At 38.7% G+C, this 27,205-nt stretch overlaps 1 protein-coding gene across 2 annotated transcripts in view; it reads left to right on the top strand.

Annotated features, from left to right (window-relative positions):
- The window catches only part of LOC121944114 (CUB and sushi domain-containing protein 1-like), a 464,794-nt gene that overhangs the window by 417,194 nt on the left and 20,395 nt on the right, over window positions 1-27,205 (top strand). For both annotated transcript variants that reach the window (XM_088078923.1, XM_042487796.2), the window contains exons 58-69: window positions 763-951; window positions 2,860-3,036; window positions 5,970-6,155; window positions 10,998-11,174; window positions 11,797-11,976; window positions 20,863-21,036; window positions 21,172-21,238; window positions 21,602-21,708; window positions 23,324-23,397; window positions 24,846-24,957; window positions 25,162-25,341; window positions 26,689-26,751. In XM_088078923.1, coding sequence (XP_087935049.1) covers window positions 763-951; window positions 2,860-3,036; window positions 5,970-6,155; window positions 10,998-11,174; window positions 11,797-11,976; window positions 20,863-21,036; window positions 21,172-21,238; window positions 21,602-21,708; window positions 23,324-23,397; window positions 24,846-24,957; window positions 25,162-25,341; window positions 26,689-26,751 — 1,686 coding nt within the window. The remainder of the gene's footprint in view (window positions 1-762; window positions 952-2,859; window positions 3,037-5,969; window positions 6,156-10,997; window positions 11,175-11,796; window positions 11,977-20,862; window positions 21,037-21,171; window positions 21,239-21,601; window positions 21,709-23,323; window positions 23,398-24,845; window positions 24,958-25,161; window positions 25,342-26,688; window positions 26,752-27,205) is intronic.

The following is a 27,205-nucleotide window of genomic DNA, read 5'->3' as shown; positions in this document are numbered from 1 at the left end:
ACAAAAGAGCAGTTTAGAGAAGACCAGAACAGAGCAACAAAGATAATCTGAATTTGTAACACTGTGATCCAGGGTTTAGTACCCTAAAAGAACCCAGCTGTGTCCTGTTTTCTCGTGGCTCTTTGTAAAGTTTCAGCTCAGAGTCATCTGATTTAGTGTTGCTTGAAATCTCTCTCATGTTTACCGTACAGTGCACTATATTTACTGTTTATAGTTTTATCTAAGTCCCCTGTTTGTGCCCCTCTGAGTAATTAATGCACCATATACTTTCCTCAAAAATTCCCACAATAGAATTAAAAAGCAACATAAACAACATATCCACTACTTTCCACCAGCAATACCATAATGCAAATAGTTGAACCTTACATATGCAAAAAATAAGGTCTTGCCAGTGCACGTGTCAGGATGACGCAAAATGATGATTAATGACTCTCCAAATCTTAACTTACTGCTCACTTGAAAGTAAGCTATTAGCTGTCAGTAAACAAGGGAGAAGTGAATAACTGTGACACAGCCGATGTAGATTTAGCTGTTATGGTCATCCAAATAATGGCTTTTCCAAATTAAGGACAATTTTTGAAGTGTCTGACATTTCTCTTCTCTTCTATACAATACTTTAGCATTAACAGTAATGTCTGATTAGTAGTTGATTCAGTACAATCCACCAGTATCTATGTGAGCTGTTTGCATCTAAACAACGTAAAGAAGCATTCCCATAATAGTAATGTAGGTTCTAACAGTGTCTTCTGCTCTCTTCTGCAGTGGTAAACTGCTCTGACCCGGGCCACGTTGAGAATGGTGTGCGCCAGTCTGGCCTTCGTTACCCAGAAGTCTTTAGCTATGGTGTGACTGTGGCAATCCACTGTAAACGGGGCTTCTACCTCCTGGGCTCTGCACTCCTCACATGCCAGCATGACGGACGGTGGGACCGGCCAATCCCTCGCTGCCTAGGTATGAATGGACAAATACAGGCAATGAAAGAATAATTTAAAATGAGAGACACAATGTCGATTTGAGTTTTAGTGAAAGATGAGACAGAACACACAACAGAGTGATGTTCAAAGGCCTGTAATGAAAAGGTTTGTCCTTTTGCGAACAGGTTGCAACTTTTTGGCATTCTGCAAAAAACAATGTCTCCAAACGTTTGTCATGCTGAACACAGGTAGACAAAGGCGGGTGGTTTTCTATTTATTTTTTCTTTATATTTGTCAGGAAAAGCCATTTGAGGAGTGAAATGGCTTGAAGAGCCACTGGGAGGAAGATGAGGAGCGAATGAGAAACTGAGAGAATAAGAGAGGGTTCAACAGAGAAAATGGGAGGGAAGTAATCATAAAAGGAGGGCAAGAGTATGAAAGAAAGAGGCTTAAAGCTTTGAGCGTGTGTATGTCTGTGTGTGTGTGTGTGTGTGTGTGTGTGTGTGTGTGTGTGTGTGTGTGTGTGTGTGTGTGTGTGTGTGAGAGAGAGAGAGAGAGAGAGAGAGGGGAGAAAAAAAGGTAAGCATGTGTCTCTTGGGGCAATAGGCATTTTTGTCAGAGAGCTACCATGGCCGATAGAAACATAGAGATTAAACTAGAGAGCAATAGAGAGAAGGAGGCTGGTTCAGAGATGGAGAGAGGAGCACAGAGAGGCGAGCAGGACCGCAGAACGAGGACACAGTAACAGAGAGGCAGAGATGAGGAACCAGACAGAGAGGGAGAAGGGGGCAGACACTAGTGAGACACAGATGTCTGTGCATCGAGCATTACATTCGAGAAACAAGGTCTTATCGGAAAATTGGGGGGAGAGGGGTGATGACTGAGGGGCAAGGAGAGGATGGAGTAATACAATTTGGGGGTAAGGGGAGATATCGGAGGACCAGTCATTTGGCAGAAATAGAAAATCAAGAGCATTTTTTTTTCTGTGTCCTCCAGAAACATGTGCTCTGTAAAATGTCGATTTTTCTCAAATTGAAGAAAAAAAATAGAAGATTTTTTCACTGATGTCCTTTGCTTTGACACTGTGGAATGATTTCTGCCAGTTTTCTACACAGAGGAGAGGGAGAGAAAATCTCTGTGTTAAAACTGAATTTAATTTGAGATGAGTTATTGCTTCAGTTAAACTCAATAAAAATAAGCCTTACAGGCACGACTATATACTGCCCTACAGTGTAAGCAAAGCATAAAAAGCATGCACCTAATGGTTAATGTGCATACCACATAACCAACGTCCTCAGTTTGATGCCAGCTAGGGAATCTCATAGCCCTGACTCCCCCACATTTACTGTCTGTCTCTATCAGATAAATGCAGAAATGCAAAAATAAATAAAAAAATGAAATGGGGTAAGCCAAGGAAACCTACTGTGCAATATTCAAGTTGATTTGATTTGATATTAATTTATTATTAAAAAGATCACAAGTTTTTTCAGACTCAGATATAAAAAGATAAGAAGAAAATACAAGGAAAAAACTTTTTGTTTTGTTTTGTTTTTTTCCCTCATACTTAATGAATATTTATCTGCGATCTGTATATTTTGGACAGTAAATTACAAATTGAATTTTTATCTTTGATGTCGTTCACAGACCCCTCTTTCTTTCCCTATTTCCTGTGTGTATACTTTGACACACACACACACACACACACACACACACACACACACACACACACACACACACACACACACACACACACACACACACACACACACACAAAACCACAACAGAAACTTGTGATAATTCTCCTTCCTCCCTTGCTGTCACCCTTTCCCTCTAGCTGTCTCCTGCAATGACCCAGCTACACCACATAATGCAGTAGTATCTGGAATCTATACTTGGACACAGTCTTGACAAACACACACTAACACCCTCTCTCCTGTCTCTGTAGCTATTTCCTGTGGTGACCCGGGTGTACCCCCTAATGCGGTAGTATCTGGAACCCACAGTTGGACATATGCTTCAGTGCTGCAGTACTCCTGTCTCCCTGGAGGGGTGCTGGTTGGCAACTCCACTCGCCACTGTCAGGAGGATGGCACATGGAGTGGAGCGCCACCATACTGCACTGGTAAAAGCACGCTTATAAATAAAGAAGCAGTGGCTTTCAGCTGGTATAATAGCAGAGAAGTCCATTATCTTGTCATGCATTTTGATACAGGCGCATAGTTTTTTTTTATATCTAAAGCAATAATGCAGCAATCACACCCACTGAAATCAACAGCGTCTATATTAAGACTGCCATCAGGGGAATGTGTATCATGAGATTACACGAAATGCTTTTTTGATGAAGTTTGTGCAGCAAACAAATACTCATAACTACTATATCTGCAACCATAAAAACAATTGCCAGAGTAAGCTATACATACAGTAGAACAGGCCAGATAAGTACAATTTAAAAACCACTAAAAAACAACAACAAAATCACACTGCTTAAAATAAAATCTCCCTGACTTCAGTGACAAGAGGAATGAAACCTGTTTAGTTGGTGAGTGTGAAAGAAAATTGGTTCAGCTGTCAGAAAATAGTCTCATCCCATCTGGTGCAACAAAAGTGAGCCATATCACACAGGCAAGTTAGTATGAAGATGTCTTCAGTGTGTTGGTGCTCCTGCATGACATACTGCCTAATGTCACCTGTAGCTTACACTGTGCTATAGCAGGTACTAAGTGAAACTGTCAGGTAAATATGATTGACAGTCAGGGACCCTGTGTGTTTCAGATTTCCATATACATTTCAGCACTTTCTTCTTTGACTGCATGTGTGTTTGACGTTCTATCAGTGGGTGTGAGGTGCTGCATTTAAACGATGGCAGCGGTGATTTTCAAGTAGGCTACTACATACTACAGCTACAAAGTTATAAACCGGATCACCGTGATGTTGCGCTAACAACAACAGTCACTTGCGGGTAGACAACAGGCAATTGATTTCAATTGCGGGGATATGGATTTCAGAAAACTTGATGATTTATGTGATAATTTTAAGCTATAACTTTAACATTTACAAATATAAAGGAATATATACATACAGCATACACTAGCTGATATCTATTTTATTGGTGGGCCTTTTTTAGGTAGCCAAAAACTAACCAGTTGTTGCAGTGTTTGCTCAGAGCCATGTCATTTTAGTTAACTGACGTTTTCTAACCAGAAGTTATTGTAAAAAACATTTTCATGTGGACTATTCTTCACAACGGTATCACAGTAAAATGCCTCTGAGGTTTGCCCATGAGCATGTGTTTTAGGGTGAGATTGTGCTTTCCAATTTATGAATAACATAACATACCAGAGGAAACATTATCTTTTCAAAACGGTTAAGCTGCAACAAGCTGTTTATGCCTTTGATAATAACAACCAAATTTCATTATTACAGAAAACTAGCCACTCTATGACAGTGCTATCCTTCTTTTCACATGGCAGTGTCTTTGCTCTACAATAATAAGATGTATCCCATCTGCATACAACATAGGTAGAAAGCATTTGATCTTTTCTCAACAGCAACGGCACTTTCAATATATCACTACATAGTGGTTCATATGATATCTAGCAAATTAAAGCCCCACAAATGATATTCTGTACTTCACATAAAGTTACCTACATCAGGTTTAAGAAAAGAAAATGTGACTACATACCTTACAAGGACCCACATGGGAAATGAACATTGATCTCCTTTGGGCAAGTTCTGTGGTGTTTGACACATACACTGCCTGCCTCCTTTCACGGACTTCTTTAAACTAGCTCCTTTTTTACTCTTTTCAGCGCATTGGTCAAGAAACTCATTACAAATTGTGATATACACAAATTACTGGGTCATGATTACGTGGTCTATATACAGATTGTGGTGCATCAGTTTTCCTAAGTAAACATACAAACAATCCATTTGAAGGGCTTCTTACATTACATAACAGACAGTTTCAACAGTCAGTAATTAAAAAAAAAAGTAATGCTTGCTACAAGCTGCATTGTATTTTCTTGATGCAAGGTGTACTGTATAAAAGAAGTTACCATTTGACAATCATGCTTGTGTAAGTGATCTTGAAAAACTTGTATGTGCCACTTAATGAATTTACAAACAGAAGAAATTGCTGTAATATGTGACTTATAAACTGAGTGCCTACTGTACTGTATGTAACCTGGCTTGAGCTGCATGTTTAAGGAACAGGCAGGGGAAATGAGGCTGAAGAGTCTTGGTTTAGTTCTCAGGTTGTAAGTGCTGCTCTACAGCAGGCTTACACAGATCCCACAACACTACAACACCAAAACTGATCATTTTCAAAACTCAGCATCAACTGTCTCAATAGCTGAAATGCAATAAGCTTACTCTGCTGGCCTCAAAACAGAACGCTCAGCAGGGCAGAATCCATCCTGCAGCTGAAGACCTCATTGAGATGCAGGGCGCTGCATTTGGAGCTGTACCCTGTTAAACTCACAAATCCCCACCGATGGAATTTAAGCTGCTAAAATTGTGACACGCTCAGTGCTTTTAATGCTAGAACAATTTGGTATAACCTAAATGCAAAGTGCAGTTCCACAAAGTTTGCATGTGTGGGTATGTGCATTTACTACTGTATGTGTGTGTCACTGTATATGGAAGACTGCGTAGGCAAAATATTGGTGTGTTTTCTGTAGCAGAGGTGAGATTACTAACACCACAAACGCTTTTAAGTTGATTTTGTTGACCTGTAGCTTAAATGCATGCCTAAATTTTTAGCACGCCGGCCTCAGAGGTAGACAATCTCTTAGCTCTTTGTTTTACCATTTACTTACATAAAATCACTAAAACCTATTAGGAGACTAATGGACATCACTTGAATGCAGCTGTGGTTCCACATTAACTGTATCGAGTGTATTTGGATTTGCTGTGCATGTGGTTACGTGTGTTTCTATGTTTGGGTCTCATCAGTTCAGGACTGTGTGGGGGTCCTTGTTGCTTCAGTGGTGAGGATGTGTCTGGCTGCCGGTGTGTGTTTGGTACATTAACTTAATGTCTCATTTCTTGCTGTAGGTGTAAGTCCAGGAGTCTGCGGTGACCCAGGGATCCCCCCCCACGGTGCCCGTCTGGGAGGGGAAGAATTTAAAACTAAGAGCCTGCTGCGTTTCAGCTGCGAGGCGGGATATAGTCTGATTGGCTCAGCCGAGAGGACCTGCCTTCACAACGGCACCTGGAGCGGCACACAGCCTGTCTGTCAAGGTGGGGAAGCAAGGCAGTGACTTTATGTGGTTTCTGTGACTATGTGAAATTGACTCTTCTACAGCAAAACAAACAGCAGCAAACTAATTAGCTTTATTTTTCAGAGATAACATTTTTAATTCAATTTTGTTCTGCAGAATAGCATAGCAAAACAAAAAAAAGGATTTCTCCTAGATCCAAAATAGATATTATGAGCTGTTGTGCACTATATTCTATTTATATTTATTCTATTTTATTTTATATATATATTATTGACCCTGTATTATGGTAAAGTAAAAAAATACTACTGGCTTTATACAAGGGACTTAGAGTTGACAACACTGCATATGCTGTCTGTTTAGAAAACATCACACATTGTAATACCAAGTTATCCCTGTCTCATTTGAGGTTACCTTTGGGTCCCAACCCAGATTCTATAAAGCATTGCTATAAAAATAAACATTGCTGTAAAATGAAGCAGTGCAGATTTTGAATAAACCCACAGTGCATTTGTGGCATATGGACTTAATTATTCAGCATTTTATGTGAAAATAAATCAGCACAGCTTCCAAAGTTAAACAGCTTAATCTTTGCTTTGGAGAATACAGTAGCATCAGGCTGCCTGGCATGCTGGTGACAGTAAGCAACTAATCCGTTTCCAAACATAGCTTAAAGCACATTACATACACTGTACACTGTACACTGTACATTATATATACTTTGTAAGTGAAGCTTACACATGCCTGCATTGAGATGGATGTAATTCATAAAATGAAGTATATGTATAGTTCAAAGTATCCTACGTTTATGTTTACTTCAGCTGATTTTTCACCTAATTGCAAATAATAATGATAATAAATAAATAATAATAATAATAATAATAATAATAAGCAACTGCCCCTCAACATAAAATTACAGCACTTACACTACTTTTTAGAAATCTAATATATTGACAATTATGATGAACTCAATTTTCTCTGCCAGGTTTGGTGTTCAGATGCCCCTTAAATGCCAGAGGACTTTAACTGTGGTTGGATTGTTGTTTTTTCTTCACCAGGTGCTTTGACAGAAAAGCCAAAAATAATTGAAAATGTACCAGCCACAGTAACTGATGGACATTTTTTATCATTTTCCTCTTGATTTATGATTCCAGTGTAGCCGAGTCAGATTTTAGTGGTTATAATAACATCATACATAATGGCCCTCCGAAAGGAAAAGTTTACATAATGTGTAGTTTTATGGAAGTAGCAGTTTTTCAAAAAAAAATCTGGAGATTCGAGTTTATGTGTGTGTGTATGTTTGTATCTGTGTGGCCCAGATACAAAGGATTGAAGTGTGTCACTCCTAACTGACTGAGCTGGATCTTGCACAGTGCTGTGGTAATAAAGTGTGTCCTATACAACAGCAGTTTTCAAAGACACTCTTTAAACCCGTAGGGAGTTTAGGGGAAATTAAAGTGGGTCCCCATAGTGCTGTAGAGACACTGGAAACCTAAGCTGCTGCCTGTGTTACCCTCCCTATTCCCAACTTTGTTGGGTATGCTGAAAAAAATGCGCTGCTGACATTAACTTCATTTTACTCTGATGCAGATTTTAGATTCAGTTAGATAGATGGGCTGTTCTAGCAGTAATTTAAGTGGACAGGGGGAAGACGAGTGAGTCATACTGTACTCTTTTATATTGTTGTATGGCTGTGACCCAAAACACCACCAGTTTACTAAATATAGAGTACTGAGAAGTATGACAGCCCCACTAACTCAAATGAGAAAAAAATAAGCACTGTTTACATGAATAAAAATACTTGCATCTTTTGTTTCAACCGTTTTAAAACGCCATGTATTTTTTATAAATAAGTTCATCTGCTGAATTATATATTAAAAAGTAATGCCAGTATTGACATTTCTGAGAATATTGATAGAAACTCACAATGTGTCGTCATGCCATTAGTCATATTTTCAGATTGTATCTCATTATGGGCGGGGGAAACATAAGCAAGCTATACCTGCTAAATAGGGACTCAAAACTGTAGTGATTTTGTCCAACTTTGTGGACAGTTTGTGTTTGAGACTGTATGACACTGGAATATGACTTTCACCTCTAGTTTGAGTCTTGGTATGCATACATGTACTGAATCACTAACATCGAAATGTAGCCCTGTAGTCTTACCTTAGAGGTGTGTGTCTCTTTTGCGTGTGCCAGCATCACTAATAATTTATGTCTGTCTACAGTTGTTTTTCATTAAGCTAATTGTGGTTAAAAGCTGATTCAGAAAGGAAGAGACATCTATCACTGAGACACAAACACAAAGTAATCCATACACACACACACACACACACACGCATACACACACACACACACACACACACACACACACACACACACACACACACACACACAGGCCTATGTACAGACTGATATCCTGATAACAAACACAAACGGTAAATTAGCCTAGACATACACACGCAGTTTTGCATGATGTGCTCCACCTACACACACTGTCACAAATTCACTCTTGGACAGAGCTTTTAGGTGCCCTAACTAATGAACACCTATCAATAGATGTTTGATTGTTCGAGGCTGCCAGTTGTCATGATCTGATTAGTGAAATGTGCTGTGGTCGGCTGCTAATTCCTGTCTCTTCTGTTAATGTGCTGTGGCAGCAAACTAAAGATCAATGTATCAGACAAGTTTAGAGGCAAAGTCCCTCACTATCTGCATTCTTGTGTCCTCCAGGACAGTTTTGCCTACAATCTACCAGACTGGCAGTGGTTCAAAACAAAGAATGCTAAAGATGGATAAAGGTCCTAGCCTTTGACTCACCAAGAAAAACTTGTTCATGCTTCTCGTCCTGCAAGAAGAAAGGGGAAGCGCTTAGATTCACTCTGAAACAAACAAGGATTTAGGGGCACCAGTTTGCAGAAATTGAATATAATGTATTTTTTTCCTTTTTTTCCTCAAGGTCTTTTAATTACCATTGAAGTCATACAAATACAGTTTACAGAGAGCAACATCAGTTGCACAGAAAATTACTTATTAACAAATTCAGTATGACAAAGACACAAATTAAACAAATGAGAAACAAAACAAACAAACAAAAACATAAATTATACTACATGTAATAAGGGATCAGTATTACAAAACTGCTGTATAAGTAAGTTCTACTTATAGAGTAGCAACTTTTCTCCATGATCAAATGGTTTATAAGGTCTTGAATCCATATCTTAAAGGTATTAGGATTTTAAAAAGCTATCATATTTTTTGCCTGACAACCAAGATGTACATTTTGTGGAGTGACGCCAGTGTTCATAGTTCTGTAGCCATGATGTTTGTCAAAATTAAAACATCCTTGTCCATTTTCAAAACATCCCTCAGTAGTTTGGAGACTGCCACTATGGTCCTTGAGCTGGGAGTCTATGGAACATTGGGTATCCTCATGTTAGAACGCCTCATCCTTCCCTCCGTGTCTAGGCATTTTTCCCACAGACTGGTTACCTCCGTATCGAGTCTTCCAACTTAAATTGATGATATCCACAATATAATCCCCACCTTATTTCTGATATGGTTGTTTTCATTGTCTCCACATCAGAGCGTATTGTTGCAATATTATTTTTGTTCTAACCACTTTTGTTTTAACTGCACGTAGCTTGGATTTGACAGCTTCAAATGCCTCAGCCAGCACAGTCTTTAGCTCTGAACTAAGAGTGGCAATGTCTTCTTTTAACAAGTTGAGGAATTCGACTTTCAGGTTCGCCAACTCCATCTGGCTATCTGGCTGGGTGAATTTACTGCTGCCCCCAGGAGATGAAGCACTTAAGCTTGTGGCTTTAGGCCCAGCAGTAGACGCTCAGCCAGTGAACTTGTATTTTCGCAAACAGCTGGCCATTGGAGTGGCAAAACCAAAACTAAACTAATGAAAGTGTCAATAGCAAGTTTTGAGCAGTATTTTGTAGTCTTTTGCAGGTGTAGAGTGCCTGAACAAAACTTTGTAACTGATCTTTGTAAGTTTCAGCAGAACATGTCAGAAACACAGCCTACTCAACTGCCTGCTCACTAACTCCCCCCGAATATGATGTTTATAACTATGTGTCCATTAGTTTATATTTACCTGAAAATAAGAATTGTTGTGTTTTTGTCACCTTAGAATCAGCTGTTTATATCTACATACGGAGCAGAATTTCCTTATCAGAGTCCGCCATGTTGTACCACAGTAGCCCAGAGCGGACAAACCAAAATCTTCTCCTGATAGAGCCATTCATATTTTCATGTCTGCAACACGCCTGGCACATAGTAGTTTAAGTTCAGCAATTTTACCTCTAGATGCCTCAAATCCAAACGCTGGACACTTAAAATCAAGACAGCTTTGCGACCGTCTGTGAAGCTTTGGCAACAACTAGTTGGGGTCAGGACCCCCAGGTTGGGAACTTCTGGTAAAGGCCATGAAGATCTTATTTAAACACTGTCGCGTACATATTTCCAGAGCTCATGTCTTGGTGTTGAACAGCAGGCAGAACCACTCAAGAGCTATCCTTGGAGCAGTTTCAGGCTCTGTGCTTTGCTCAGTGGCACTTTGGCGGTTAAAGAGGACGCAGCAGAAATATAACCAGCCTCCTGTCAGCCTCTAGCACACAAAGGGAATACTGTAGATCTGCCATTCAGAGCTGGGAATCAGTCCAACCACCTTTAGTTATTAATCAGCCTCACTACCTCAAGGACACATTTTATGTTATTTCCAGCTGACTCCAGTGATACGCTCATTATTGCAGCCTACAGCTGATCGGCCTTGAGTGACAGGGAGACAGCATTGCTCACACTGATATTATCAGTATGATTAATCACCGCTGTTTAATATTTCCTCAATTCTCAGCTGTATCCTGCGGTAACCCTGGCACCCCAGCACACGGCAGAATTGTTTTCAGCGATGGCATCACCTTCGGCAGCTCAGTGGCTTATGCATGCTGGGACGGCTTCAAAACATCAGGCCTGACCACCAGACACTGCACAACAAATGGGACATGGACAGGACAACCCCCAGACTGCACTGGTAGGTTTAATATCACTACTGTCATTATCAGTGGTAACAGCAGGGGGATGTAGTCATTATAATGAAAATTAAGCAAAGGGCCTCATTAGCTATTGCACTACAAATACTACTGCAAATATTATCAGTGGTGGTGCATGCATAGTGGTGTTGTTTTTAGTAAAGGATCCAAGAGCAGCATAAATTGTGCATGAACTGGGCAACCTGCTGCTGTGCAGATCCAGGCCTGTACATGAGTAAGGTTGTTGTGTCTGAGATCTCAACTTGTGTAGTTAAACAGAGCCAGACAGAGGTTTGGGGAAAGAGAGAAAAAGAAGGTGGAAGGTAGATGAAAAGAAGTTGGGATGTGCTTGAGGAAAGTTAAGAAAGGCAGTCTGTGTGAGAGTTGAGTGGGAGAACGAGGTTAAGGGGCAAGCAAGGAAAAACATTGTTTTTTCAGGTTATGTTAGAAAGCACAGCGAGTTCTAGTTGTAGTAAAAAGATAAGACTGATGTGTCCAAAACTGTTACCGCCTTGTGCACTACTACACTACCGCAGGATAGCTTGAACAACACCATCTGACAGATATTCTGTCTAAATACTGTATTAATTACTTCTCCTGGGAAACTTCTCTCACCTCCTTCAGTGATCACATGCGGGGACCCTGGCCCAGTAGCTAATGGGATATATCTTGGAAGTGAGTTTGCCTTCAACCACACAGTGACCTACCGCTGTAACCCTGGTCACCTGATGGAACCACCTGGACGAAGCGTTCTGCGCTGCACTAAGGATGGAACCTGGAACCAAACCAAACCCAGCTGTAAAGGTGAGAGGAGCTAACATCCCTAAATGCAACTTTCAATTGTAATCATTGACCAGAACAGCAGCTTTTAAGTTTATCTGCAGAGGATGGATCCAGGTCTAGTACAGCATATCAATAAACACTGTGCCCTGTAGATGGATTTGATTGTTTCCAGTCCAAACATTATTTGTTATTTTTAGGCAGATACCAGTATTATTATATCAATGTTTTAAAAGTCAGATCCAAATCTTTTATTTCAGCCAGAATTTGTGGGGGGAGTTTATGCTGCCAGTGACAGCCATGGCCAGAGGCATTACATTTTCAAGGTGTATCTCAATATCTCAAGCACACCTTCGGGGGGTTTTTCTTCAAATTTTTCACAAATGTTCACTTGAACTGATTCAGTTTTGGTGGTCAAAGGTCACCGTAACCTCATCATGTGTTTTGGGCCATAACTCAAGAATTCATGCATTAATTATGACAACAGTTAATATAAATGTCTAATAGGATGAAATGATGATGTGATGACATTTTATATCCAAAATGTCAAAGGTCAACTTTACTGTGACACCATAATGTTCTAGAAAAACACTTTTCTGGCCTTTACTCAATGCTATAAGTCAGGAACAGAAGGTGAGACATTTGATCAGATATTGCATTGGTAGTCTTTGGTACCCACCTTGATGATTGTATAGATCTTTTGTTCTAGGGTGAAGATGTGTGTAGCGTCCTTGGTTTTACAGACTAGGATGTAATCTGTAACTACAGCTTGACTGGTTCACAGAGACATACAACTAAATGGCAGCAATGCTAGTTTTTTAACATACTGGTTAACACATTTTGCATAAGGTATCCTTAAATTTGTTGGTTTATAGATAGTATTTACGTAGTATATTTATTATATATAATCACTTTAGTCCTTAGAGTGAAAATGGCAGAGAAGCTCACAAAATTGTGAAAAAAAGTGGAAAGAAAAAAGTGAATTATTTTAGTGGATCATAACATATTACGTATGGAATTAATCTCCGGATGCTACGGGTCAAAATGAGAAAATTATTCATTTGGTTTGAGATTTGACAAGGACTAAACTGTGGCCTGCAACAGATGTCAAGGCTTGTTGCTTTTAGCCAAGATGGTTTCTGGAAAACTTGCAGCCAGTGAGGAGTGAGGAGTCAGCAGTCAGTGACAACATGAAACAGTCAATATAACATGTTTTTAAACAACTATGAATCAGTGCAGCCACGAGAGGTCCTTGAGCATTCAGTCAAAAATCTGCACCTACAATATGAGGCTGATTGGTCCGGTAGTTTGTGAAATTACCTGTGGACAGACAGAAACACACACTCACAAACACACACACACACACACACACACACACACACACACAACCAAATGCATGATCCCCTCCAGGTTTACCCCTGGCGGAGATAGTAGGAGTATTAGTTTTTCAGTGTTCAGAGTTGGCACACTAAAATAACAGATTGTGACTTTAACAGTACATTAGAAGGAGGCCAAGGGAAGATTAACATTGCTCTTTACAGTACCAGAGTGTTAAATTAGAGTTTACTTCATGAAACCTCCTTTTTCACAAACACAAAGGGAGAAATAAAAAAACAAGGCATTAAAATAAAACGATTTCAAGTTTTACAACAGCCAATATTTAGAGTTTAGACTGTGATGCTCAACAACAGTAACAGTGAATATTTCCTGAGCTCCTCCCTGCCATTTCTTTGTATAAGTCCTGCATAGTATATCCTCAAATTTGATTATTTTTATGAATTATATTTGATTTCATTTTTTAAATAAGTACACCAAAACAACATAGCTAAACTAATCAAAAGTCAAACATTGATACATAAAAACCGAAAGAAAATTAAAGCAAATACATTTAAAAAGCAAGAAATTTGCCATGTACAACTTTTTTAACATTCAAGACTCACTAATTTGGCTATTCAAGAGTTCTGAACAAAAATATGTACTGAGAGGGAAACTTAACAATTAAAAATAAACTCAAAAACTCAACATGAACAACAAACCTCATGCTATTATCCTTAATTTTGTGATGACAAGTCTTAGTGTGACAGAAATCTCCTAATAGCGTGGTACTCAACAACGCAGGATAACAAGGGCAGTTATTGTTATGGAGCTGTGCAAGTGCTTCAAAAAGGCTCCACAAAAACAAGTAACAATTTAAATAAGAACAACAGCATTTCAGTGCATGCTGGCACACTAAAATAACAGATTGTGACTTTAACAGTACATTAGAAGGAGACCAAGAGGAGATTAACATTGGTCTTTACAATACCAGAGTGTTAAATTAGGTTGTTTTTTTTTCCTGAAACCCTTCTTTTTTCACAAAAACAAAGGGGGATGTAAAAAAGAACATATTAAAATATAATGAATTCAAGTTTTACAACAGCCCATATTTAGAGTTTAGACTATGATACTCAACAACAATATCAGGGAATGTTTCCTGAGATCCTCCCTGCCGTGTCTTCCCACAAACAGAAAATCTCCTGCTGGCTCCTGCAGTTGCAGAGGCTTTGAACTGAGATGAAAAACTGAGAAAGCCGGCAGAGAGGCTACTGAGAGGGAACCAGAGAGAGATGCAGAGAGAGGGAAACCAGAGAAGTAAAAGATACTGTAGGTGATAGAGAATGAGTCTTGGGCAGGAAGTTTAAAGGAGAAAATTAGTTTGGAAAGAGGTATAATAGAAAACATTTTGAGAGATGCAGGTAGGAGAAATGCTGCAGGTCCTCTTCTTTTTGTTCCTTTAATATCTGTTCCTCTTTTTTGTCATTGCCCTCTATTGCACTTCACTTTTTCTCCTAGTTAAGTTCTCCACCTTCTGTTCACGTGTTTGTGTTCAGCACTCCTGTTTTCATCCTCTCTATTTTCTCCCACTTCAAACTATCCACAAGTCTTCATTTGATCCTGTTTTGGAACAAGAGCTTCCTCACGCAGAGACATACATGCACTCACAGAAACATATTGAATGAAGGAGTTGTAAGCCATAAAAGTGTAGCTTGACAGGCAGAATGAATCAACTGAGGAAGAAGGAGAGATTGAGCTAGGTAAGTAATGAGGAGGAGGCCTCAGGGAATGACGGAAAAGAGAGAAGGGAGGATAGAGGGGAAGGAAGAATCGAAAGGATGATGAGTGGAAGAAAACATTAAATAACAGAAGTAGGAGACACAAAAAAGACACAAAGACTGAGTAATGCAGAGATTAAGAAAGAAAGAAAATGGGAGGTGGAAAATGAGAGAGCCAAGTGGGGGGATGAAGAGGGAAAAAGGGAGAATGTGATGAGCCATCAGTGGAGCTACAAGGAAAAAAACAATAGCGAAGCAAGTGAGAGAGGGGAAGCGAGTGATGGGAGAAACAAAGAGAGGCAAATCAATACCTGCCCCAAACCTGTAAACACACAGTGAGAAAAGGGATTAAGCCCATAAAATGTGTTGGCTGGCTGAATTGCGCCAAGAGAGATATACCTAAAAGACAAAAGGAGGGAGGGAGCGGCAGTAATGGTGTGAGAAGGAGACCAAGAGAGCAATGGAAGAGGATAAAAGAGGACTGGAGCTGGGACAGAAGGACGAGGAAGAAAGGTGCAGCGTGAAAGAGAAGAAGGGCTGGAGGGAGAAACTGAAAAAAAAGTAGGAAGACAGAGAGGAGGCAGGGGACCAAAGTGTAAGAAAGAACAGAGTGTGGAGACGTGAGAGGAAAGAAGAAAGGGTGGGGAGAGGGAAAGGAGTCAATCGCAGTGACAGAGTAAAGAGCAGAGGTGGGGAAGCAAGCAGGGGTGAGAGTTACTCCTCCAGACTCATGTGAAGCCAGCAGTCTATTCACAGCAAGGGAGACACATATAGAAAATAAAACAGTTCAGAAACCTTCAATTGCAGTTCTTTGGGCATCAGAGACCTGCGGAAATATTGCTCTGGAATTTTAACTGCTCAAGTCAATAAGAGTTTTTTATTCTATTTTTAGACAACTGGAGTTTGATCCATAACAACAGTGTTTCTCTTACAAAATCTAGGCTTTAGAAAACTTTAATGTTCCCACAAGGGTGATCTGTGGTACAGCACGCCAAATTATAAACATAATGTAGACACAATTAAAACACATAACAATAAGACACTAACAAAAGTCCTTGACCATAATCTGTCAAAGAATAAGATACATTTTTGGCATGTCTATGCATAAAGGGATTACTAAGTAGGTTTACCAAGCACAGGCCCAGGAGCCCAAAGTGTTAAGACACATTTATACTCCCTTTGCATATGAAAATAGACATAGATGTGTCAAACGTTGTAAATGTCACAGCCTACTTACTTTCATGCGTCCTTTATGTTGGCATAGATGCATCCCAAAGATGGCACCACAGGTCAGATTCAGAATTTATAGACATAGACGACGTCGGAGGACGTCATAAAAGTGTACCTGTTAACCAACATAGTATGGTGGACTGTGGGGCCATTTAATACATTTTTTTACTATATTGCCAATTTGTTCTGTTTTACCAGTAGCTAGTTTCGTTTAGTTCGGGATCCATTATCTACAGCATAGCTGCAGCTATTCTCACTTGGGTCCACAACAGACTTCATACAGTGACAATGCAACATTATAAAGACCATCAAATCACAAAAACGACGAAAACAAAAACCACACACACAGACACACAAAAAAATCACCTCAAAATAGTACAGACAATACACAATCCTGACAATTCACACCGTATCATTGTAATATAATCCAATCCATTTTCAAGTCTTTGATTAACTGATGTGTAACAGTTCTGCTCATATTAAAGTCCCATTGCATTTTTTTAAACATACTATGGTCCATTTAATTTCAGTATTTGTAGTATAGCAGTGCTCCAGTTAATGATTTAACTGCAATTGAAAGCCATAAATGAAATTATGAACATTAAAAATAATCAGCTTTGCTGTGTATACAAAAACAGTAGCTTACATGCATTGTTTTACTGCAGTATTCAGTAATCAGCAACATTAAACATTTAAATGACTTATACGTCTCCTACAGTCATATCTCTCTTGGAAATACTACATAGTCCCTACAATCCTTGATGGTACTTCTCAATTTTTGTCCGTAACCGTAAGCTTTTAAAAAATGTACAGAAATATGGACAAAATGAATGCAGAGTACAGACAGGGGGCCCCATCCTTGTCTGTTGATCTAGCTAATGTTGACAATAATTGAACTCTTAGGGGGCCCATGGCCTTCATCAGCAAAATGTCACACGTTACCAACCAAGATGAGACTTAAAATAGCCACAAAGAGACACACAGTAATTACAAAAACAGTCAGAACAACCACAGAGTGACACAAATCAAACAAAAACAACACACAAATTTACCTCAAAGAGACACAAATAGCCCAAATTATGAGTAACATAAAGAAAGACACCAAACAACAACCAAAAAATAAGGGGAAAAAAATATATTGGGGGGGGCCCCCAACCACACACGTTGCCCTACTGCAGCTTGTTATTTTGGGTTACTGCCATAGGAATAAATTACTTTTTCCTACTTGGGTGGTTCTGATCTGAGAATATCTGTATCTGCAAGCTGACAGGAGTGTCTGTGTGAGATGTATCCAGGCGCGGACGTTGTCTGCTTTTTCTGTCTGCCTGGTCAGGTACAAGTGGTGCAAATCAGACTGCTGCACTCCCATGATCTTCCCACACATCTTAACCATTCTTCATAGTTTGCTTCTGTGACTGATTTGGGATTTCCATACCAACAATCAATGCAACAACAATGGATGCTCTCAAACTGAGATGCTGGTGGCTACAGTGCAGGTCCCAAAAAGAGGTAGCGCTCGTTCAATTATTAATTAAAATTCCCATTAGCTGTTGGCGAGCCACCAGCAGTTGTTCCTGGGGTCACACAACATAAAGTCAATGCACAGCATGCTTTAAGAAACTGGATTTGGCATCGACTTGTGTGCAGGTGTGTAGATTCTGGTAATGGGACTAAAAATGAGTAGAACACGTTGTAGGGTGGAGAGAAACAACATGGGAAAATGAAAGACTTTTCGTGTGTCTGGGAGGATCACTTTGGGGAGATGCAAGGCTTCTTCAGGACACTGCTGACATACAAAGCCAGAATTAGTCAACTGATTAGTTTGCTGCAAGAAACCAGCAGTTGCCTGGAAACCCCGATGTTACAAACAAAAGCTATTTTTTCTAGTTCAAAACAATTTTTTGTTAATTGCACTTCTGCATCCAAAAGACTGGTCATAATGAAACAGAGAAACAGAAAAGAGACTGAGAAAAAAAAAGATTAAACATTGGCTCAGAGAAAAACAAAGTCAAGAATTGAGGAAGTAATGCAAAATATAAAAACAGAGAATAGTTAGACATTGAAAGAAGGAAGCTGTCCATATGGAGTGCATATTTAGAATCTCTAGTGAAGCATACAGTACTTGTTATATTACTGTCTATTGATCGATTTCAGTGTGTGCTTATTGCTGCATTTACTCTGTATACACCACGTATGTGTTGTCTGTTTGTGTATCTGTGTGTGTCTGCCTCTCTCTGTGTGTATGCTTGTGTGCACGGTATATCATCATAGCAAAGTGAATGGAGCATGAAACCATCTGTCTCCTGGTTAGATGAGAATTACACTGACTTTATTAGATGTTTGAAACCATGCAGATGGTTATCATTATCTTGGGGAGTTAGGCACACACACATTTAGGCATGCACACACACAGATGTTTATCAGGGTGTTATGAAGTTTTATGCATAGACGTCTATGCTCATATAACACTTGCATGTATGACCACGCACACAGTCGGCTTCTTAAAATCTTGTGAAGCTGGTGTCACATCATTATGCATTAACGGTATGTTTTATTATGATTATAGATAACAGATGCTTTAAATGAATATTAATTGATTTGATCAGCTGTACCATATGATATCAACATTGGTTATGTTCACTTGCAGTTATGACAATCTCAAAGTAGCTGAAGGTTTGTGTGAATAATTAGCATCACATAAATAGCAATCCCACATAGTGCGTCTCAAGTATAAATTATGCATTTCTTCCTAAAATCCCCAATGTGGGACACTGTTTCAAAAGAAGAAGGTTGATGGAAAAGTTGTCTTGTGAATAATATTGCTAGGATTTCATTTAACAGACTTGAAAAAAACAATATCACAGTTCACTCCCAGTTACCAGAGTGGAAGCAGAGATGCCACCACAGACAGTGCACAAACCCCAAATGCCCTTTCTGAAACTCTCAGTCCATATGGTCATCATGTTTTTTTTTTTGGTTAAGCAACTTAAATGTGGTGACCTAGGTCATCTACTGCTTTAAGACAGTAAATGTCCATATGGTGATTACGGCTGTCTGCTGCTTTTGCTGTTCTTTTATTTTCACTTGATGTCACGGCTCCCATCTGCAGCCATCCCTTCATATACTACTGGGAATTCCTCATAGGACACCTTAAAATTTGTATTTGTACTTATTTTGTTTTATTCTTTTTACTATGATTCGGGGATTAGCGAGAGGAAGCACAAGGGGTGGTTCATTTGTCAGCACTGTGTGTGTATGTCCTGCATTTTGCCTGGTGCATGCTGGGGTTGACACCAGCCCCGACATGAATGAATACAAAAAACATTTGGCTTTGGTAACTGTTACAATGTTCACAAAAAAAGCTTTTGTCTAACTCTGGCTTTTCTTCACAGCAGCACTGTTTCAATTGTTGGTTCATATCCTCCACATCGTGGGGCTTCATATCCACCAGGGACAAGTCAAAACTGCTGTTTTGTCTTTGTGACTTTGACAGTCTGAGAGCTTATTTGGTGCTGATTTATTTGTCTCGACTGAAGATAAATTTGCAGATGTTTGTAAACGATCAAATGAGGTATAAATATCCCATTGTAACAGTATTAGCCATTAGTGGCATACTGTTTGTTTAACTGTCTGTTTTGTACTGCTAGCTACAGTGAGAGAAGTGTCAGTGTCACAGAAATAGAGAGTAGAATGAACATTCCCATTAACTTCAGTGAAGCAGGATGGCCAGAGCAGCGTCCATTTTTATATGTACAGTTGCCTAAGAAATTAGCCTGCTATAGCAAGCTAAGTTTCATATAAACTAACATATAAACTGACAGTGAGTCTAGGACTCGCTAAGGTTTTGCAGAAACAAACAAGTGAGTACTGGAATAGTTCAAAGCATGGAGAGGCATCTTTTGTGCGCCATCTCCATTGCCTTGCCGTTAGAGAAGCAATTGAGGATTGCTGCATTTAATTCCTTTATGTTTCTCTTGTTAAGTCATCAAATACGTTTTATTACCAGCCATGGCAATTTGACAACAGCTGGTATTGTTTTCACTTCCTGAGTCTGTGTGCGTTTGTCATCATGGCAAAATGTGGTCCTGGTGGCACCTATTGTAATGGGAACAGAAGCGGTTTTGAGTATTTTAGCAGTCTTTATGTATCTCTGTCTGTCTGTCTGTCTGTCTGTGGGCAGATTTGGTCATCTCAATAGTGTCACAACCATTCAAGATGCAATCCCAAAACCAAACAGATATGTATTTGAGATCAAAATGAAGGCAGAATTTTAAGATGGGTGTGGTTCAAGTAAGGGCACCAGAAGAACAGGTGTAGGAAGTAAGGAAGGGACCACTGACCTGCACCTACAGTTGCAACTGTATGTATTTGGAAACTGAGCACCTGGTGGAGAGAGCATGCAAATTCTATACAAACGCCCACACACGGGAAAGACGAATGCTGAGGTTCCAACACAGGACCTTCCTGCTTCTGAGGCAGCAGTGTAAACTTGTGAACTGCCTTTTGCCCCCTGATTTGTGTTTATGTACATTATATGATTTACATCTGCATGTCCGTGTGTGTGTGTGCGTGTGTGTGTGTGTTTCAGTGATCCAGTGTGGACCTCCTCCTCAAGTACTCCATGGAAAAGTGGAAGGAAGTGACCATTCATGGGGCTCCAGTGTTAGCTACAGTTGTTTCCATGGTTACCAGTTGTCCACTCCTGCTGTGTTAACCTGTGAGGGGAACGGGACATGGACAGGAGACGTACCACAGTGTTTGCGTAAGTTAGCTGGCCTATGCTATATATAAACTGTTGCTTAGTAGCTTTAACTGATGCGCATCACTGTTTCCCTCTCAGTTATGTTAGCTGTTAAAGCAAAAAGAAGTCCTAACTGTATCTTTTGTCTCATTTCAGCTGTTCTGTGTGGCGATTCTGGCTCCCCTGGAGGTGGATTTAGGGAGGGGAACATCTTTTCTTACGGGTCAGTGGTTAGATCCAGCAATCAGTGACTTAAACTGACATTATTTTTCATATAGGTTTGTATTACCAACACAAAGTAATGTTTCTTTCAGAAATCATACACAAAAAGTGAACAAAATGAATGAGAATACATACAGAAAGCTCCATCCATTGCTTGGCTGCATCCATGACTCCTGTTAGACTTCCCTGCAGATTTTTAAATGACTTTTACTTAACTGTTGATAAGTTGACCATCATATTGTATATCATATTGTATATAATATTTCACACCTAAAATAATAAAATGAAAAATCTGAGACAGTATTTTCTATTACTATTATACTTTTTTTTTTGTATGTGATTAAATATTTGTCTTCAAATGCAGAGCGGAGGTCAGATTCTACTGCCACACCCCCTACGTGCTGGTAGGCTCCGCCTCCAGAGTCTGTCAGGCTGATGGGATTTGGAGTGGACAACAACCAGCCTGTATAGGTAATTAAAAGACTTCTACTAAAACACCAAGTAACGTTTGCCCTCAAACACTATGCTGCCATGATGATGGTTATCTCAAATCATGGGTAAAAGAGAAACATGTTCTCATATCAAATACAACCATAGATACACCTGTATTTTGTTTTTTTTCTGTTAATGTAGTTCTCTCTGTGTGTGTATTGTGAATGTATTTTCTATTTCTATTTTAACTTTTAAAAAGTTTCCTGTGCAAATATGTTACAAAACAGCTTTTTATTATATTCACTTAACAGAATACATCTGGTTCTTTTGCATGAATGCTCAATTCAAAGGCTGTTGTGGGGTCCATATCAAATAGAATAAACTATAACTATAACGTAAGACTTTAGCTGTATAACATACCACTCGATATTTGAACATTTTACAATAAGAGTCACACTTTTCATTTCTGAGCTGTAAATGTACTAAACTTGCTGTTAAGTTGTTGTCTCACAGCAAAAACATTTGTGCTCATTTTTTAAGGAGAGTGAATAACATAATTACCAGCTCTTAACCACTGTATGCATTACACAAAGAAAAATCTGCATAAACTGACAGAGCATTTATGTCACTCTTTGAAATGTTACATATAACACTCTTTCGTTAATTTCGAGGAACAGACATTTTGTTTACTGCAAAGGAAACCATTTCATCAAGTTCTGAATAAAATTGTGTGAAATCAGATTATTGGTAAACAAGACTGGGGATCTTATTCTGGTACACATTTTAGCATTAGTATTCCTGTGCAGTTGGAGCTGGAGATATTATCTAATCAATAAATGAAGTGTGTAGTTTTGATGTCAGCATTTGATTTCTGTAAAGACCTTATCTTAGAAAGCTGCCCTCCATTTTTTAAAGTGATGGATAATTTTTGGTCTGATCAGAAAGCATGAAGCTTATTTTGGATATGTTATGAAATCATAAGGAGAAAGCTGAATTATTGTGTAAGAGCTGACACTGAAAGCAGCCTTGTAGCAACACTGCAGCTGTCACAGAATTCCACTCATGTTCCTCTGCTTTAAATAACTGTATTATTTTTACTTTGAAATCTATCCATGGTGTTACCCATGTGCCCTGACCAATATTTAATTGCTTCTTCTGCTAGCTTTTTTCTTCAATAATTGCATCTCTTTTTGTCATGGACATTATTTTAAGTAGTAGAAGGACTAGCTGTTGTGGAAAGTAAGAAAGAACAAACAATCAGTTATTCCACTGTGTTGAATTTTTGTGATACTAATGCTGTACTTTAGAATTTTGTGCCACTTTATACCTTTACTACATCATTTTAGAGGGATATATTACCCTGTCTTCTTAAATACATTTATCTGTACCTACAAGTTACTTTGCAGATAAAGGTGTTACACACAAAACATACTGTGTGCTAAGTATCCCAAATGTGATGCATTGGGATGCTGCTGAGGTTCTGCGTAGTGCTAAATTTAGTGGCACCGTGCTACTGTAGCTGACAGTCTGTGCTGACAACATCAGTAAGGTTACAGTATGTATGAAACATCAGAATGCTTATTTGACTCAGAGAATGAATGTTAAAATGTGAATGCATGTAATGCTTGATATTTTTGTGCGTGTTTCCGTGTAGATCCAGCCTTCAACAACTGTCGTGACCCAGGAACTCCAGCCTATGGTATCCCGGTCATGGGCCAGGGCTTTCAGGTGAGAAATATATCAAATGATTTACCTGACAAAGAAAACAACCTTTTAAAATGCATTACATGGTGGTTATATGCACAATGTGTTCAAATTATATGCTGGCAACTTGTAAACAATGCCAAGTTTATCACAAATGGTCACTGTTTCAATGTTGTTAATGTGGTTAACCTTGTGAAACCACCGCAGTTTGATTTTGATCAAGAAAAGAAAAATCCTTGATAAGATTAGGTTTAGAAAAAAAAAATGGTGGCTTATTGGTCTCACATGGGACACTAACCAAGATCTCCTTTTTTTTTACCCATGCACCAACCATCCTGCCCACCCTATGCAGCCTTTCTCTCTCTTTAATTTGTGTGTCCACTACAACAAAAAGATGATTGACTTTGTATTGATAATTTTTTCTGCGTAATTTTAACACATTTCATACTCACTGCCTACTAATGGATTCATGTTTGACTGGCGTATTTCTACTACACCGAGCTGGTCGACAATAAACTTGGTAAAACTACTGAATAATCCTTCAAATTATGTTAAATATAAAAGTTAAACTGGTCAGAAAAGAGACAAGTTTAGTGAAACCAATGTGCATTTAATGTATATTGAATTTTAAAAGATGAATACATGAATTGCTGTTTGCAGAGCTTAGTTGGTAAATAGGTTAAGTTTCTATATTTAAATCTAAATTTGATGAGGAGTCACTGAAAGTAAAGATGAGTACACCATGCCAATAAAATAACAGCCTTATTCTACCACTTCTACATGATCCAAGGACGCACCAAGGCAAGTACAATAGGAGTTGCACTAGTGCATGCAGGATGAGTAAGTGCACAAATATTAAACTCCATCCAAGTCACAATGGGTCTAAGGTTTGCGAAGTCCCTCAGAAAAAGAGTCAATCAAACACATGACATGCAGGTCAAAAGTAAAGGCTTGGTAAAACTGGCTTCTAGTTTTTTAAAGTTAGACTTTACGAATGACAAAGAGCCGCAATATTTTCTTCTGTCTTAGAGACCAGACTGTCTGGAGCACAGATAAGAACCTGTTGATGGAATATATTGGTGTTAATGGAAGTTAAGCAAACATGCAAATCCTTCAATTTGTGGAAGTATAATTGGATATTATCCACATATCATATTTCCCCTGACATCTCTTCAAAGACAGGATGGGGTTACCACCATCATTATGCAGGACTGACAATATCACATCCACTAAAAGAGACAAGATGATGAAAGTAGGTTTTTTGTTGTTTTTTTATGTTTGTTAGATTTAAAGAGTTAGCTGTGAGTTAAGGGGTAAAAATTTTGTTGTTGTTTTTGTTTGTTCTTTTTGACTGTAAGGTTTTTGTTACAAATAAATGACAACCAACCCATGCTAAGTGAGTCAGGTCTTAAGAAGCTACAGTGTCAACATTTAATAAACAGGTCTTTTTATTGTGCTTTTACATCACATAGGTTGGCAGTAAGATTTCTTTCAAATGCCGCAAGAACTATCACATACTTGGCTCCACGACAAGAACGTGCTTAGAAAACCTCACCTGGAGTGGAACTCAACCTGAGTGCATAGGTAAGGAATAATAATGTCTCTTATTACTGTCTGCTAATATTATTTGTCCTTATACAGTGTTTAAATTCATTTGTTTTGTTGTCACTGATTAGTTTTTTGTTGACTTTGATGTTGCATTTTACTCAACACTTATTTTGGTTTTACAGAGAGGAACACAATGTTGGTTTTACCCCTGCGTTTATATTCCTCTTCCCTGTCACTCAGCCCACTCATGCAGACAGCCAGAGACCCCCAGTAATGTAGATGTTCGATCTATGGACCTGCCAACCTTGGGATATACGCTGATCTACACCTGTCAAGACGGTTTCTATCTGGCTGGGGGATCAGAGCACAGAACCTGCAAAAGTGATGGTAGATGGTCGGGTAAACCCCCGCTCTGTAAAGGTATTCAGATCCTATCTTTGAAATGCACTGCTTGAATGAAAATAGGCTGATGTTGAGCCAGGAATTTAAACTGGGTATCATAATCCCAAATAGTTTGAGATAAATACAGATTATCACCCTGATATTAATACTATGCTCTCATAAATCAGCCTCAGGTGTACCATGAATGCTAGGGAAATGTTTTTTTGGGTTAGGGAGGGGGTTGCTGTTTGTTTGTTTTTTCAATCATATACTTATGGTCCTATCTGGTCTCAAAGACAAGGAGCAGATTGCTATGAATACTGTGATAAATGACAACAAAACAGATTTATAACCAGAGAGGAAAAATAGTCATATTTTTGTTTGTCGAACCCTAAAACTGTCACATGTCCTAAATAATCATTAATAATCAAAATCATAAATAATCTTAACAAATTGCCATTATTATTATTACAATCTTTTCTAGTGTGACGGTGAACTGCAGTCCTACATGTGTTTGGCTATTTTTAATGTTGGCTATCATCTCTAAGTTACTTGCAGTAAATTAGCCACACATTCATTTAGTGACCAACAATATGTACAAAAATTCCCATGGCCTTTTACACTTTTACCTGAACAAATGGAAAAAAAAACAGATCACAACTCTCAATACTTAAATAAGAAAACACTGATAGACAGAATATGTTGAGATAACATTTTTTAAAACAAAGGTAATTCAGCAAATACAATTTAAATATTTTTTTCTTATTCTCATTATATTGAGCAGCAATGTCTCAAATACTAGGTTATGCAGAGGACAGAGCCAAAACACAAAGGCAGAAGTCAGAGGATTAACATTTCAAAACATTCAATTGGATTGTTATTATTCTCATTTTATTTTAATATATTTAGCATCCAGCACCCACAGTCTGACCCGCATGTTCTTTTTATCACCCACAATCGAACCTGAAAATATAATTGAGACAAAAATACCACGCAAGTCACCCGTTGCAAGACTCTTGATCATGGATGTATTTAACTAATGTTAATGTCTTTATTGCGTTATATTTGTCAGAGAGCTCACATAAAGTCTGAATGAAGTGTCAAAGTTGCCCTGTGCTTGTAGATAGTAGTACAGTAGCTTTTATTTATTGTAGTATACTGTGAGGATGTACTTGCTTATGAAAAATAATTGAATATCATGTGAAATTAGCTGTCAAATTTTGTGTGAGGGATGGGACCCAGACCCCAGATTCCCCCATCAAATTTTGTACCCCCCAGAGTTTACTCCATCTATGGCTACAGCCTTGCTATACCAGTCATATATACTGTAAATAAACTTAATCATCATGTGAGCTACACTAAATTTAACAATGTTTTATGTTTCAGTTGGAGTGAAAGTCAATCCCAAAGGCAGAGGAGAGTCAGATGTCCAGAAGAACAAGATTCGAGGTATGCAAACAAAATAGCACAGACTGCTATTTTCTACTTCTTGCACTTGCACGTGTCCTTGGCAGCTTGTTTTTTTTCTGTTTTTTTTAAACTTGATTTCCAGTAGAAGGATAGTAGGAGGTTGAAGTGAGTTTTGACTACAACAGTCTTCTGTCTCAGCTGATTCCAGATTTATAGGACGAAGGCTCAGACAAAGTAGATAAATTAGTGAAAACATTCAGGTGCAATAACATGTAATAGCTTGTACGTTTGAAGCAGGATTATATAATCAATATTTGGGGAGCCTGTGAAGAAAGAGTAACACCAGAGACAAAGACCAGTATTTTTTTGCAATAACGAAGCTGCTGAGTTTTGAGTAAGTAATACTTCTAAGTATGGGATTCAGACAGCTAGAAACTAACCCTCTGCAACAGTCAATTATGAAGGAACCAGAGGTATATGTGTTTTGTTTGTT

This window comes from Plectropomus leopardus, chromosome 1 (assembly GCF_026936395.1).
Source record: "Plectropomus leopardus strain MGB_pleo_1.0 chromosome 1, ASM2693639v1, whole genome shotgun sequence".
NCBI lineage: Eukaryota > Metazoa > Chordata > Actinopteri > Perciformes > Serranidae > Plectropomus > Plectropomus leopardus.
This window is presented reverse-complemented; position numbering and strand designations above follow the sequence as displayed.